The 12564-nt window shown below is 34.7% G+C and overlaps 1 protein-coding gene and 1 pseudogene across 2 annotated transcripts in view; one reads left to right on the top strand and one right to left on the bottom strand.

The window, feature by feature from the left end:
• Nucleotides 1-12564, bottom strand: part of LOC109435566 (ubiquitin-conjugating enzyme E2 S-like) — a 62958-nt pseudogene that overhangs the window by 9104 nt on the left and 41290 nt on the right. The window lies entirely within an intron of this gene.
• The window catches only part of LOC109435528 (ovostatin homolog 2-like), a 39526-nt gene continuing 37058 nt past the window's right edge, over nt 10097-12564 (top strand). The window contains exons 1-3 of the mRNA XM_074326044.2: nt 10097-10210; nt 10536-10719; nt 11245-11401. Of these exons, the coding sequence (XP_074182145.2) occupies nt 10146-10210; nt 10536-10719; nt 11245-11401 (406 nt within the window). The 5' untranslated portion in view covers nt 10097-10145. The remainder of the gene's footprint in view (nt 10211-10535; nt 10720-11244; nt 11402-12564) is intronic.

Genomic DNA, 12564 nt, shown 5'->3' with positions numbered 1-12564 from the left:
ACACAAATCACCTTAGAATCTTGGTAAAATGCAGATTCTGATTCAATAGATCAGGGATAGGGTCTGAGATGGTGAATTTCTAACAAGTAGCTGATCCTGCTGGTCTAGAGAACCACAATTTGAGTAGGAAGATTTTACGCCACCCAGATTGATGTCAGTTAATACAAACTAAATAATACTAGACATTATTCTAGCTTCAAGTGGCTCTGGATAGTAATGTCCAATGCTGATCCATGAAATGAAGTTTACATTACTACTACACCAATATTCACTTTGAAATTTGTACCACAGAAAGAAAAAAAAAACTTTACAGTTCTCATGGAAATGTACTTTTAAAAAATCATATATTACAGCACACATAAATGGAACTTGACATCAAAACTTTAGTCAAGAAAGTTTTCTAAATCCAAGTGGACTAAATCCACTTGGATTTAGAAAACACTGAATTAGAAACACAAAATATCAAATTAGAAAACAGTGAATTATAGAAATTTCATTGAAAGAGTTCATCAAAATTTTAATTACAGAATATATAAAAATTAAAATTAGTGTCAATAGAACATTCATAATATCAGTTATAGAATAATCAAATAATTTACTGTTAGGTAAATTAATTGACTTGAGGGCCAGAAACCCATCATAAGCTCTGCTGAACAAGAACTATGCTTTGGTGCCTGTCTGCATCCACCTGGAAGAGAGGTTCCTTTCTCTTCACACAAAGACGGCATAAAAGCTGGTGACAGCCCTCACTTTAAGGATGTGAAAGAGCAGCAAGTAATTCTTCAGTGTTCTAAAGACATGTACCTGGGCTTCTGATGGTCACATTCAGGACTTTACTAAATTCTTAGGACATACATTCCTTCCTCACAGTCAAAGACAGCATACTTTCACTACTGCCCAAGTAGTCACTATAACTTTGAAGGCTGTTCAGACTAGACTTATGAAATCACTCCAAGGCTAACATAATGTCTGTTCTCTCTGAATCAGATATTCCCTTGTGAGCATACGCATAACAACTTTTCAAGTTGGCAATGTAAGAAACAAGCACACATTTGTTCATGGAAGAAATAGGAAGGGACGGGTAAGTAACCAAACAGAAGACTCAGGAATATAGAAACGTGATTCTACAGACCAGCCAGAAACAGTATTTCTGTGTTTTGTCAAAAATCCTGGAATAGCATAGACCTTGGGGGATAGATTCACTCACAGGAGTTGGAAATCCAGTCACGGTCCTTGCTTCACAGAGATAGATCACATTATTCCCATCTTCTATAATGACTTGGAACATGTTAGCATCTTAAAAGAGTATCATGCCTATGAATTTTGTTTCAAATCTACATTGGAAACTATTAAAAGAGCCCTAGTAACTTGCAAACAATTTAGTTTTAAGTACCATGAAAAACATAAGCTTTATTCATTTTCCTTCCTCATTATTAAGGGGTACTGATTTTTAATTTCTGTGGAAATTATATCACTTTATAGGACTAATCTTAACAGTTAAATTAACATAATTTAAGGTAGACTCCCTGACCCTAATATCTCCACAATCACCTGTGCCTGAAAATCTACTATTAGAGAGACTTTTCTTTTTGCCTTGAAGTATTTCTTTACTATTCATCACTTTATATAAAATGTACGTACCCCAGTATATTTAGCACTTTCATCAATATTATCAGAATGAATTTACAAGTGACAGCAGGAGGTTCTTCAGAAGGGGATAGAGTGGAATTCTAAGGCAAACTGTTATTTTTTACTTAGTCAGAATAAGCCCAGGTAGTTTCTTCCCAGATGCTGTAAGAACATTCTCTTTTGATGAGGCAGACATTAGATTTTCTCTATGATGAGGCAGACATTAAATTATCTAATGTCTAGGCAGACATTAAATAACCTCTAAGAGAGGTTACTTGATATTTTGTATTTCACAGATCGATAAAATAAAAATTAGAAAATTGATAAAAGATGGCTGATTTTTTATTTTTCCAAGCAAGAAATTGAAGAGTAAAACCATTTATTTTTACCATTACTCTATAAAAGAAAGGACATTTGATACTAAACATGTAGGAAGACTGTAAATTTAGAATGAAGAACCTAATATGTTGTCAGGTTTCTTTATTTCCCCAAGGATTAATGCAACCTTTGTCAACAACACTAATATCTTAGTCTCAGATATTCTTACATCACAATTTAAGAAGCATTGCTCTGGTGGTTCCCAACTGGGGATAATTTTGCAAACCCAAGGGATATTTGGCAATGTCTGGAGACACTTTTTGTAGTTATAGGTAGGGGAGGAGAGTGCTACTAGCATCTAGCAAATAGAGGTTAGGGATTCTGCTAAACATCCTATAATACAATGCACAGGACAGTCCCCACAACAAAGAATTATCCAGCCCAAAATGTCAATAATACTAAGATTGAGAAACCCCAATTTAAGGGATCAAAGGAGTAAAGAAATTCCTGTATTGACAAGACAGCAGTTCAGTAACAGTTCAGGGCAACACTTCTTAAAAAAGGACATCAGTGCTGTGTTTCCTGGGATTTTATGACTCCAGTTAGGGACTTTGACCCATATTTGAAAACACGTGGGTCAGAGTTGGTTACCATTTAATCCAATGCATTCCTCATTACCTCCCTTTTCCCAAGGTAAATTTGTAGGCAAAATACACTTGAAAGTACTTGGCACAGTGTCTGTCATGTAATAAAGGCTTAATAAATTTTGCTTTCCTTATTTTTCCTTCTAATTTTCTTTTTCTGGTAAACATTGTCTCCATGTATAAATCCATTACTGAACTTAATAAGCTATCTGAAATAACTTACCAAACATTCTCTCAGCAAGGAAAAATGGAAATGTTACATGCTAAGGAGTTTCTGGATAGATTGATAAATGTAAATAATCAAGTTTATCCTGAATCTTCTTATTGTTTTAGTTAGTTAATTGGAATAAAACCAGTCTTGGAACGTTCTTGAATCCAATTCCCAGTCAAAGAACTGTTTCTCTCACTCCCACATCTAAAACACTTTGTTGGATCACAGTTGCCATTTGGACAAAATAAATAAAAAATGGCCTCATGATTTGGCACCTCAGTTTGCTTCCTGCCTCAAGCTTCACCATGTCCTGCTCTCTCACTCTGCATTCTACCTGCTCTGGCCACTCTGAACCCTTGTACTTGACAGGCTTTTTCTTACTTCTAAGTTCTGGAACATTTTTTTACCTTCATTTGGGACCTACTGCTCATTCCAACAAGAGACATATATTTCAATTGCAAACACTTTCCTGTCTTTCACATGAGCTATATCACACATTCAAGGAGGTAGCCGTCCCTGCTGCTCAGGTCTGTGGGAGGCACCAGTCTTATATGCTCCTCTTCCATCTTGCCTTGCTCCTGTCAAGGCACTTATCACACTAGATTTAGCTAGTTTTGAAATTGTCTCTGCTATTAAGTTGTAAAATCTCTTAGATTGCGAATCACTTACACCTTGTTAATTAATTGTTGAATTCCTAGTGCCTTGTTAAAGGTTTGGCCAATAGTAGGTGTACAGTAATTATTTGTTTAATGAATAACAATGTTTAAAAACAAATTATCTTCCTTTTTACATCTTTACCTAGTTAATTACCTGGAGGCCTTTTCAAGCAATACTTAGGTTATAGGCATTGACAGGAGTCCAAAGACAAGAAGAACATGATGAACTCCCATGTGTTATACACAGCAATTTCATAATCATGCCTTGGAGGTATCCCTGAAAGTTCAAGATTACCTGTGAGTGGCAATTGAACCAAATTGTTGAATTATATCGTATCTTGTTCTATGAGTGTCATAAGAGCAATTCAGATTAACATGCTTGATATTTACCATCACAGGCACAGTAGAAGGAAATTTGGACTGGCCTCAAGAAAAATAGGCTGTGAAAAAGTATTTTTGAAAATATAACTCAGGCCACAGCAACAAACTATATTTCCATCAAATGTATCATCACTGTATCACTGTGATATTAGAAAATGGCAGAAAGACTGATGTGTAAATTTATATGAAATAACATGGCAAGAGTCACATAGAAAAAGTTATTTTAAATATCAAAATGGTAATCACAGTGAGCTAGGTGTCCAGACTAGAAGCACTACTCAAGGTAGTCTGAGGATAGTCCAAGATGGGCACAGTGAAGTAGGTCAGACCCACTCAGTTAAGGTCATTTCACTTCTATGTTACTGTCTTTTCATTTAGCAAGCAAAGGAAAGGATGTACAAGAAAATAAGGATACAACTTCCAGTGCCTCCCTTGTCCTTCAAAGAAGTGCCATCTTAGTTTGTTTTATCAATCTAGGAGTTGATGATGGAAGGAGGAGCATAGTTTCACTGGTTCAGAGGAATCCAGAAGCCTGGATTAGCTAACTTGTATTCCCTTTTATTCTGGGGAGGAAAGAGAAAATCATGTCTTTATAGATGTGGCTGTGAACAAAAACCATCTTCCTCTCTGTGTCCCAGATGTCTGTAAGTTTTCATGCTGTGACCTTTAACCAACCTCATATCCTTAGCAAGCATACCAAAGCCTTCTAGTTGATGATTATCTGTGTTCCTTAACACGTAGCCATAAATATTTCTATTAGTAATGGCCAGAATGGTATGGCGACTGAGATAAATATCAAACAGGTGATAGTATCCATTATAAAAAATCATCCATCACAAGATGACCAGGAGGTATGGCCCCTGGCATGTACAGCATTCTTCGTCTCTGTCTTGTCAATCATTAGTCATGAGTTATACTTGTATAAAAAAGTTACAGGAGTCTGTTAGTGGAGAATAATCTGCACATATTGCTGGGTCATCTGTCTGCTCCACCCCTACATCCTGTAAGTAAATTACCCTATTATAAATTTTTTAATATTCTATGGAGTTGCCTGCGTCACGCTTCAATCTTAAGGTACCTTCTCATTATGGTGGCCATTACACTTTTGCCCCATAATCAGATAATACCTCATCACTCATACCTAATGTCTAAGTTCCAAATTAAAAAAAAAAAATTGGCCCCACAGTTTCATAACCTCTCCCAAATTGTATTTATTGCTGCACCATCCAGCCTGCTCAAGTTAAAGTATAACAATAGTCTCGGGCATGGAGTACAACATCTGATTATGGCTCTGAGTTTTAGATAATAATAAAATTAAGAATCTGAAGATTCTCAAGTGACACCTCTTTGGTGCACTCCTCTTTGACCCTACCCTCCATCAGGTAGAAAACTTTCGAAAATGTATATTTCTCTATTATTGCATTTACATGGTCTGGAGTTGATTATATGTGTATTTCACCAATTTTATCACCACATTCTTGAAGAAAATAATATATACATATAGTTTGTTTGTTTCTACCCATTCACAAAATCTAAAACATGTATCAATAAATATTTCTAAGCCAATGAATAAACTTCTGTATTGAATGGATAATATTAGTTGAAGTCTAAATGCTTTCTAAGGTCGTGTTTCTCTACGGACAGTAACAAAAATTTCCAGGGGGATGGTGGTTTAGTGATGAATTACATAATTATAAATACTACATTATATTTTATTTTTATTATAATTCCTTCCCCCACCTCATCCACCCCTTATCTCAAGCTGTTAATATTTTCTCTAGTAAAGGAAAAAGTTGTAGAACTAGAGTGTCTAAACTAATGTATACTGATGGTAACATTTGGTAAGACTCCATTTGATATTTGTCTTTCTATTTATTTGTCTGTCTGTCTGATAGGGTGAAGTGATAGTATTTTGGATTGGTGGTGGAAGCTTAGGCAAATGAAAGATAAAAACTACCACTAAGTGACCTAGGATAGAATCCTATCTTTAACAGTGCTCAACTTTGTCCAGTTGAAAAAATATGGCTCTGTAAACCCAATCACATCATAAGTTTTCACTTGGCCCTTCATTATCCATCCACTTCTCCTCCATTATTTTGTTGTTGTTGTTGTTTCTCATACACAGGTGAATACTGTATAATTAGAAATTTCTTGGCAACTCGAACAACCAATCAGTGATGCAGAAAGTAAATATCTGAGAACAAGAAGGGCGATTTCATTTGTCAGGCAGAATGTTCCTTTATGAGGAAAAAGTGATTTCCCTTTTAATGGATTACAACATCAGGAACTGAGTAGTTTAGTTTATTTTAAAACATAATTAACAGCTTATACATTACTGGTCTTGGGCAATACTCTTATTTGTAGTGTTGGCTTAAATGTATCAAAAGGTGAACTAGAAGTTCAAGATGTTCTCAGGAACTCTGAAATAAATTTTGAATTTCTGACAGACACTTCAAATGGGTCATCATTAATTATGCAACTGGGAAAATCAAGAAAATGTTTCCTTGTTATTTCAAGTATTTGTAAAACATATAATGTCAAAACAACATCTCCTCAGATTCAACTCAGCGGTGTGAGGAAAATACAGCAGTATTGCTCCATGCCTGATGAATGTCACCCAACTGGAGTAGCAGAGTAGCCAGCCAAGTCTTCACCAGTCTTTCCCTTATTGGTGACTCTCTTCTTTCCCTTTGTAAATGGTTTCCCCACATAATTTTAGCAATATCCATGAAGTCAAACATCATCTATAGGATGTAATGATTTCCAAATCTACATCCACAGCTCCAACTTTTTTCAGAGTGCCATATTTATTATTTCAACTGTCTACTGGTATCATATCTTTGTTGTACAGCAGTCACCTCACACTTAATATATACCAAAGTTAAATCACCACTTCATCTATATATTCCTTTTGTCTTTCTCTCTTGTCTAATTGCAACAGCATTTGCCATCAGTGTTAATCTTACCCTCTCCCTCTTTTTCATCCCCTTATCAAAACTGCCTCAACTTCTATTGGAGTGAAAAAGATATTGTTTGATATTGCCCCTGTTCAGGCTCTTACTTCTGTAACCTCGTCTTTGAGCAGACACAAATATGGTTCTACTACCAGTATTTTACCCTCACTCCTTTCTGTTTTCCATGGAGTACAGAGTTATTATTATATTCATTACTCTTCAAAATAACATTCAAACTCCTAACGTAAGAAAAACACTTTTTATAAGGCAACCACATGCTTTTGTCAGTAAGCTTATTGAATGTCATTTAACACCACATTTTGTTTTCTTCACCAAACTGAAACTACTATTTTTAAAGCACACACAGTGTTTGATTATAGTCATGGTTTTCTTCAAAAAGCTGTTACTTCAGTCACAATTTCTGCAGTTTCTACTCTACCTGAAAAATTCACAAGCATGTTAATATTTCCAACTTAAAATCTTCTTATTAAATTCTTTTCCAATTTTCCCATTTATCTTTTTAATGTGATTCCATTGAGTATTGCTCATAGTTTCAATATAAGATAGTCTTTGTATCACATGGTATTGCAATTTATATTGAGTGGACAGTGAAATATTCTAAGAAAAGACTAGGTCTTACTCATCTGTTTACCATCAGGACCTGGTTCAATACTAAGTCCTCCCCAATGTACATTCTCATGATGCCCTATAGTTCTTTCTCCTCTGTCACATTTGCCATGAGTGCAATGAAATAATTAATAGTGCAATTAGTTATTTAGCCTCTGCCTTTCCTGATAGAACAACTCCAAAACTTATATTCACCTCTTCATCCCAACCATCTACCACAATTCTAGCAGATAGTAGGTAATCAATAAACATGTATGAATGAATGAGTGAATAGAGGTATTCCCGTAGCAGTGAACACCAATAACCTAAATAGTATTGAATTTGTCAACTGATGATGATGTAACATCTATTTTCTATTACGTATATACCCCTTTGCTCAGTAGAAATCTACTGAGAAATTAGAATATAGTACATTAATCCATGTCTTTTTGTATTCATTCTTACATATGAAGATATCCTTCAATCTCACTTAATTTATAATTGTTAAAAGAACTTTTTCCCAACCACTTACTGTCTGGGTTACCCTATGAAAATTAATGATTTTTTCTGATGCTGTATTTTTCTTATCTATAAAATGAGAATAAATAATAAATTAAAAATTGTATTTTCTGAGGATTAAATGAGATATTGTCAATATCAGCATCTAGCACATTGCCTGCTAATTATTAAGTATTCAGCAAATAACTTCCCTCTTCAACAGTTCCTCTCTTCCTTTATCTCCCCCCCTTTCTCCAATGCCCCCTCCCGCCTTTCCTTTCTTCTTTCTCTTTTTGCCCCCTCCCTGTGTCCTTTCCTTTCTTCCCTTCTCTATTAGAAGGTAAACTCTTGTCAAGAACTGTGTCTTGTTCAACTTGTTATCTCTAGAAACTAGCACTGTTGCTAATTAATAACAAGTACTCAATAGATCTGGCTGGATTCACATCTGAATTTTCTGGAATAAAAGCCCATTACTTGATAAACATGTTAATCAGATAAAATTGTTTTGGGCCATGTTAATTAGAAAAAATCATATTTGAGAAAAGAGATATAATAAAAGCATGCTAGTGCCCAAGATATTTTAAAAGAATAGTGCAAAACATATTTTTGTTAACAGTAAATTGCTTGATTAAAGCTAAGATAGGGTCATTTACTCAGCATAAAAATTTTACATTTACAAAAATAAAACTATTTTAGGGACGTTTCACTGCTTTAGATTTATGAGCCTTGGGAATAAAGAATTTGTTGTTTTGATTTATACACAATCTGCCTTGTGGTGCTGTTTGTCTTGAATGTTGATGAATGAAAGCTTGTGAGCTTCAATTGTTTTGGAAGCTAGTGACTTAATTTATCTTATGGAGAGTGGAGTGTGGAGAGTTCTTCTAATAATAAGCCTACGCGGCTGACGGAAGGGTATTGGTTGAAAAGGGAGACTCACAGTTTGAAGTTCCCGTGGAAATATATTAAATCTTAAAGTGGTAGGACAGGTCAGCCATTGAGGATTAGCATGTTAGAGGAAAGACAGTCAAAAACTAAAGTCCTAAATAGGAATTGGAAAAGGAATGATGTCTTAATTCCACTAAGAGAACAACATGAACACAGCTCTGCGTTGGAATACAAAATGTGGTCAACACGGAACCCTTGTTCTCACATTCCTTAGGTCTCATCATTGCCTGTATTTTACCTTCCATTACAGCTCCTTGTCTGTTATAATTGGTTTTGTTGTTCTTTCCTTCATATTTGCTGTTGCAGTGCTACAATTTTATTTCTAAAAATCTGAAACTTTCATTACCCAGTGTAACATTCTTCAAACCAGAGGCATTAACTCCATCGATATTTGAAATAGAAAGGATGTTAAAGAAAACAAGACAAATGGGAGAATTAACGCACTGGAGACTGTCAAGTGGGTGCCAGTTTCTTTGGTATGGTTCATTTTCCTCGTAGAAATGTTTTTCAATCAAAATGATGGTAAATCTCTCTTTTTTTATATATTTTTTTGCAATAAGTGATTCGTACATGTGTATGCACTCACACATGTATGTATTTATCACCGTTTCTTTCATTTTTAAATTATATTTAGGGTAGAAAAGGATAGTGAACATTGTAAATAAAAACCTCACTATCGTTTTTCTGCATTATGAAATTATAAAAGAATAACTTAACAGTTTCTCTTACCTGTAAAACGAGCCTGTATTGAGATATCTATTTGCATCTGAGTTTTGGTAACATCAGATATGCTACTTTTCCAGAAGCCTGGAAAATTTACCTTTTGGAAACTGGAGTGATAGTTAACAGCTTTTTTGGAGGGGCAGTTTTCTTCCAAGTTCTAGTTCCTACATATTAACTGCGGTCAGCCCTCTGAGTGAGGTACTAAATTAAACGAATGAACTCCTAAGTCTCATACAACTGCTTTCTTTGTTTTTCTCTCTCTTCCTGTTCAACCTGTGTTGCTGATTCCAAAAACAGAGCAGCATCCAGTGAACTTAAGAAGGAAGTCATATATTGACACCCCTGAGAATGGGAAAGGTAATTTAAAATGTCGTTGGTAGGTCTCATGATACTTGCTCCAAAAAGTAATTGATCCTTCATTGTGTGTGACTATAAAAGCAACACTGTACAGAGAGAAGCAGAGTAGAAGGACCGAAAGTGGAGACTTGAGGCAGCTGACTTCTAATAAGAAAAAAAGAGAGACAAAGAGACAGAGAGACTATTTATCTTGAACTCTTTGTTGTTCAGGCATTGGGTTGAAATGGTGCCCACCATTTTTCTGAGTACCTTTGGGCTTTATTTTATTGTTGCTGTGGCTTCAGAACCGTAAGGGAATATTATACTCTCTATTCATATTAAAGTGCTAGCAAAGCGATCTTATTAAATATGTTCTGTGTTAAAATTTGATGTTTTACCACTTCAACTTCTGAGACCGAGTGCTGGTTTGCCTTATAAATGTTAAACAAGTGTATGAAGGGAATTGATATCTTTTTCTTAAGATACCTCTCTTTACATACTCAAGTTTATTGTAATACTGTCTATGAAAAATGTGTATGTTGCAGGAATATTTCAATAAGCTAACCTTGCATTTTATGCATGTTCTGCATTTTTCCTACACTTGTTTAGAGTGTTGGTTACTGTCTTTACACAGGCAGTATATTCTATTGGTCTCCTCTGTGATGCAGAGTCATTCTACAGAAAAAGCTTGTCTCCACCTTTTAAACCTTAATGAATCTGTATACTTGAGTGTTGTCTTAGAGGATAATGAATTCAATACCACTATCTTTGAGCAGTCTGTGGAGGAGGAGAACTTCTATGATTGTGCAGATTTCAAGGTGAGGCACTGAATTTGCCATTTCAGAACTTAAGATAGGAACATGAAATTATTACTTAATATTTATTTTGAAAGAAAAAACAAATTTTGATTTCAGATGAATTGTGGAAACTAGGGAGTAAAACTAGAGAATTTCTGATAGGCAAGAAATAAAGCAAATATTTACACAGGCAAAAAAGCTTGTGAAATATTGCCATTTTTCTATTACAGGGGCTGATAAGACATAATTGCTGCTTTTTGGTAGAACTGTTTAACAATATGAGGAAAGAGAATCTAGGTAAGGAGAAGCAAAATTGGGACATAGGGCAACAAAAAAAAAGAAAATAGGAGGCAAGAAAATATAAAAATAACTATTACAAACAGTTCTCATATTACATAAAGGAATTATAACAGGTGATCACTAAGTCTCTCGTTACGAAATAATGAATTTATAAGACTCTCTCAGTCTGAGAAGCCAAATTAAGATATTATTTACCATTAATGTCTAAAAATAATTTTTCCATTCTCTGCTCTTACACATAAACAGGTTTCTCAAAAGCCCTCTGAACAGTTGGCTTTTGTGACATTGCTGGCTAAAGGAGATACTCTTAAAATCTTTGAGAGGAGGTCCGTAGTAGTCACTTCAGAAGAGACAGTGACCTTTGTGCAAACAGACAAACCAATCTATAAACCTGGAGAAAATGGTAAGTCAATATTCATGTCTGAATCTACAAAGACACCCTACAGTCTTTACAATATTATTGATTATATTCCCCAAACTGTCTTTCATATCCCCTTGGCAATATTATGAATACCAATTTGTGCTTTCTAATCCCCTCACCTTCTCCTCATCCCTACCCTCCTCCCGACTAGCAACCCTCAGTTTTTCCTCTATATCGCTGAGACTATTTCTGTTTAGTTTGCTCATTTATTCAGCATAATGTTCTCTAGGTCCATCCATGTCATTGCAAATGGTAAGGTTTCCTTCTTCTTTATGGCAGAGTAATACTCCGTTGTATAAATGTACCACAATTTCTTAATCCAGTCATCTACTGATGGGCATTCCTATTGTTTCCATGTCTTGGCTATTGTGAACAGTGCTGCAATAAACATAGGGGTGCACGTATTTTTTCGAATTAGCATTTTGGATTTCTCTGGATAGATACCTAGAATTGTTTTGTACACCTGAAACTAATAAAAAATATGTATATATATATTCATGTTTCCTTCGTATCACTGATACAAATGCATTAGGAATGCATTCTTCAAATTCAGAGCAATCCACACACATGAATTTTAGTCTTAAATTTATTCTTAATGTTACGGGATTTCTAGAATTTTAACTGATTGGCTAGGTCAATTATAAAATAATTTCCTCCAACTCCAGTAAATGAATGCTTTGCTTCTTAAAATTTTGCATGCCACTTTCACTTTTGACAAATTCTAATGACAAATTTTATGTAGTCTACATAATACAATGATTACAAGCATGGGATGTGAAGCAAAATTATTTGGTTTGAATTGTTGCTCCATAATTTACCAGTTGAGTAAGGTAGCTAAATTTCTATTTAGATTTGATTTTTTTCATTTGTAGACTAGAGAAAATAAGTGTCTCACTTACATAAATATTGTGAGAATAAAATAAGAGAATGAATGTAAAATAGTACCTAGTAAATAGTAAAGACTCCTTAAATTATATTTCTTATCACTGTTATTATTATTATTCATAACAGTAGAAGTAATCACAAATCTGATAACCTATGCAGAGCCTTTCTATTTCCTTTATTATTATTGTGAGGAGAATACAGCAGAAAGAACACCAAACAAGGGTTCAGAAGGATATGGCTTTTGTCTTCGCTCGCTTAAT

Source organism: Rhinolophus sinicus, chromosome 1, assembly GCF_057876585.1.
Source record: "Rhinolophus sinicus isolate RSI-liver-muscle chromosome 1, RSI-T2T, whole genome shotgun sequence".
NCBI classification, from domain to species: domain Eukaryota; kingdom Metazoa; phylum Chordata; class Mammalia; order Chiroptera; family Rhinolophidae; genus Rhinolophus; species Rhinolophus sinicus.
The sequence above is the reverse complement of the archived record's forward strand: the minus strand, read 5'-3'. Positions and strand labels throughout refer to the sequence as shown.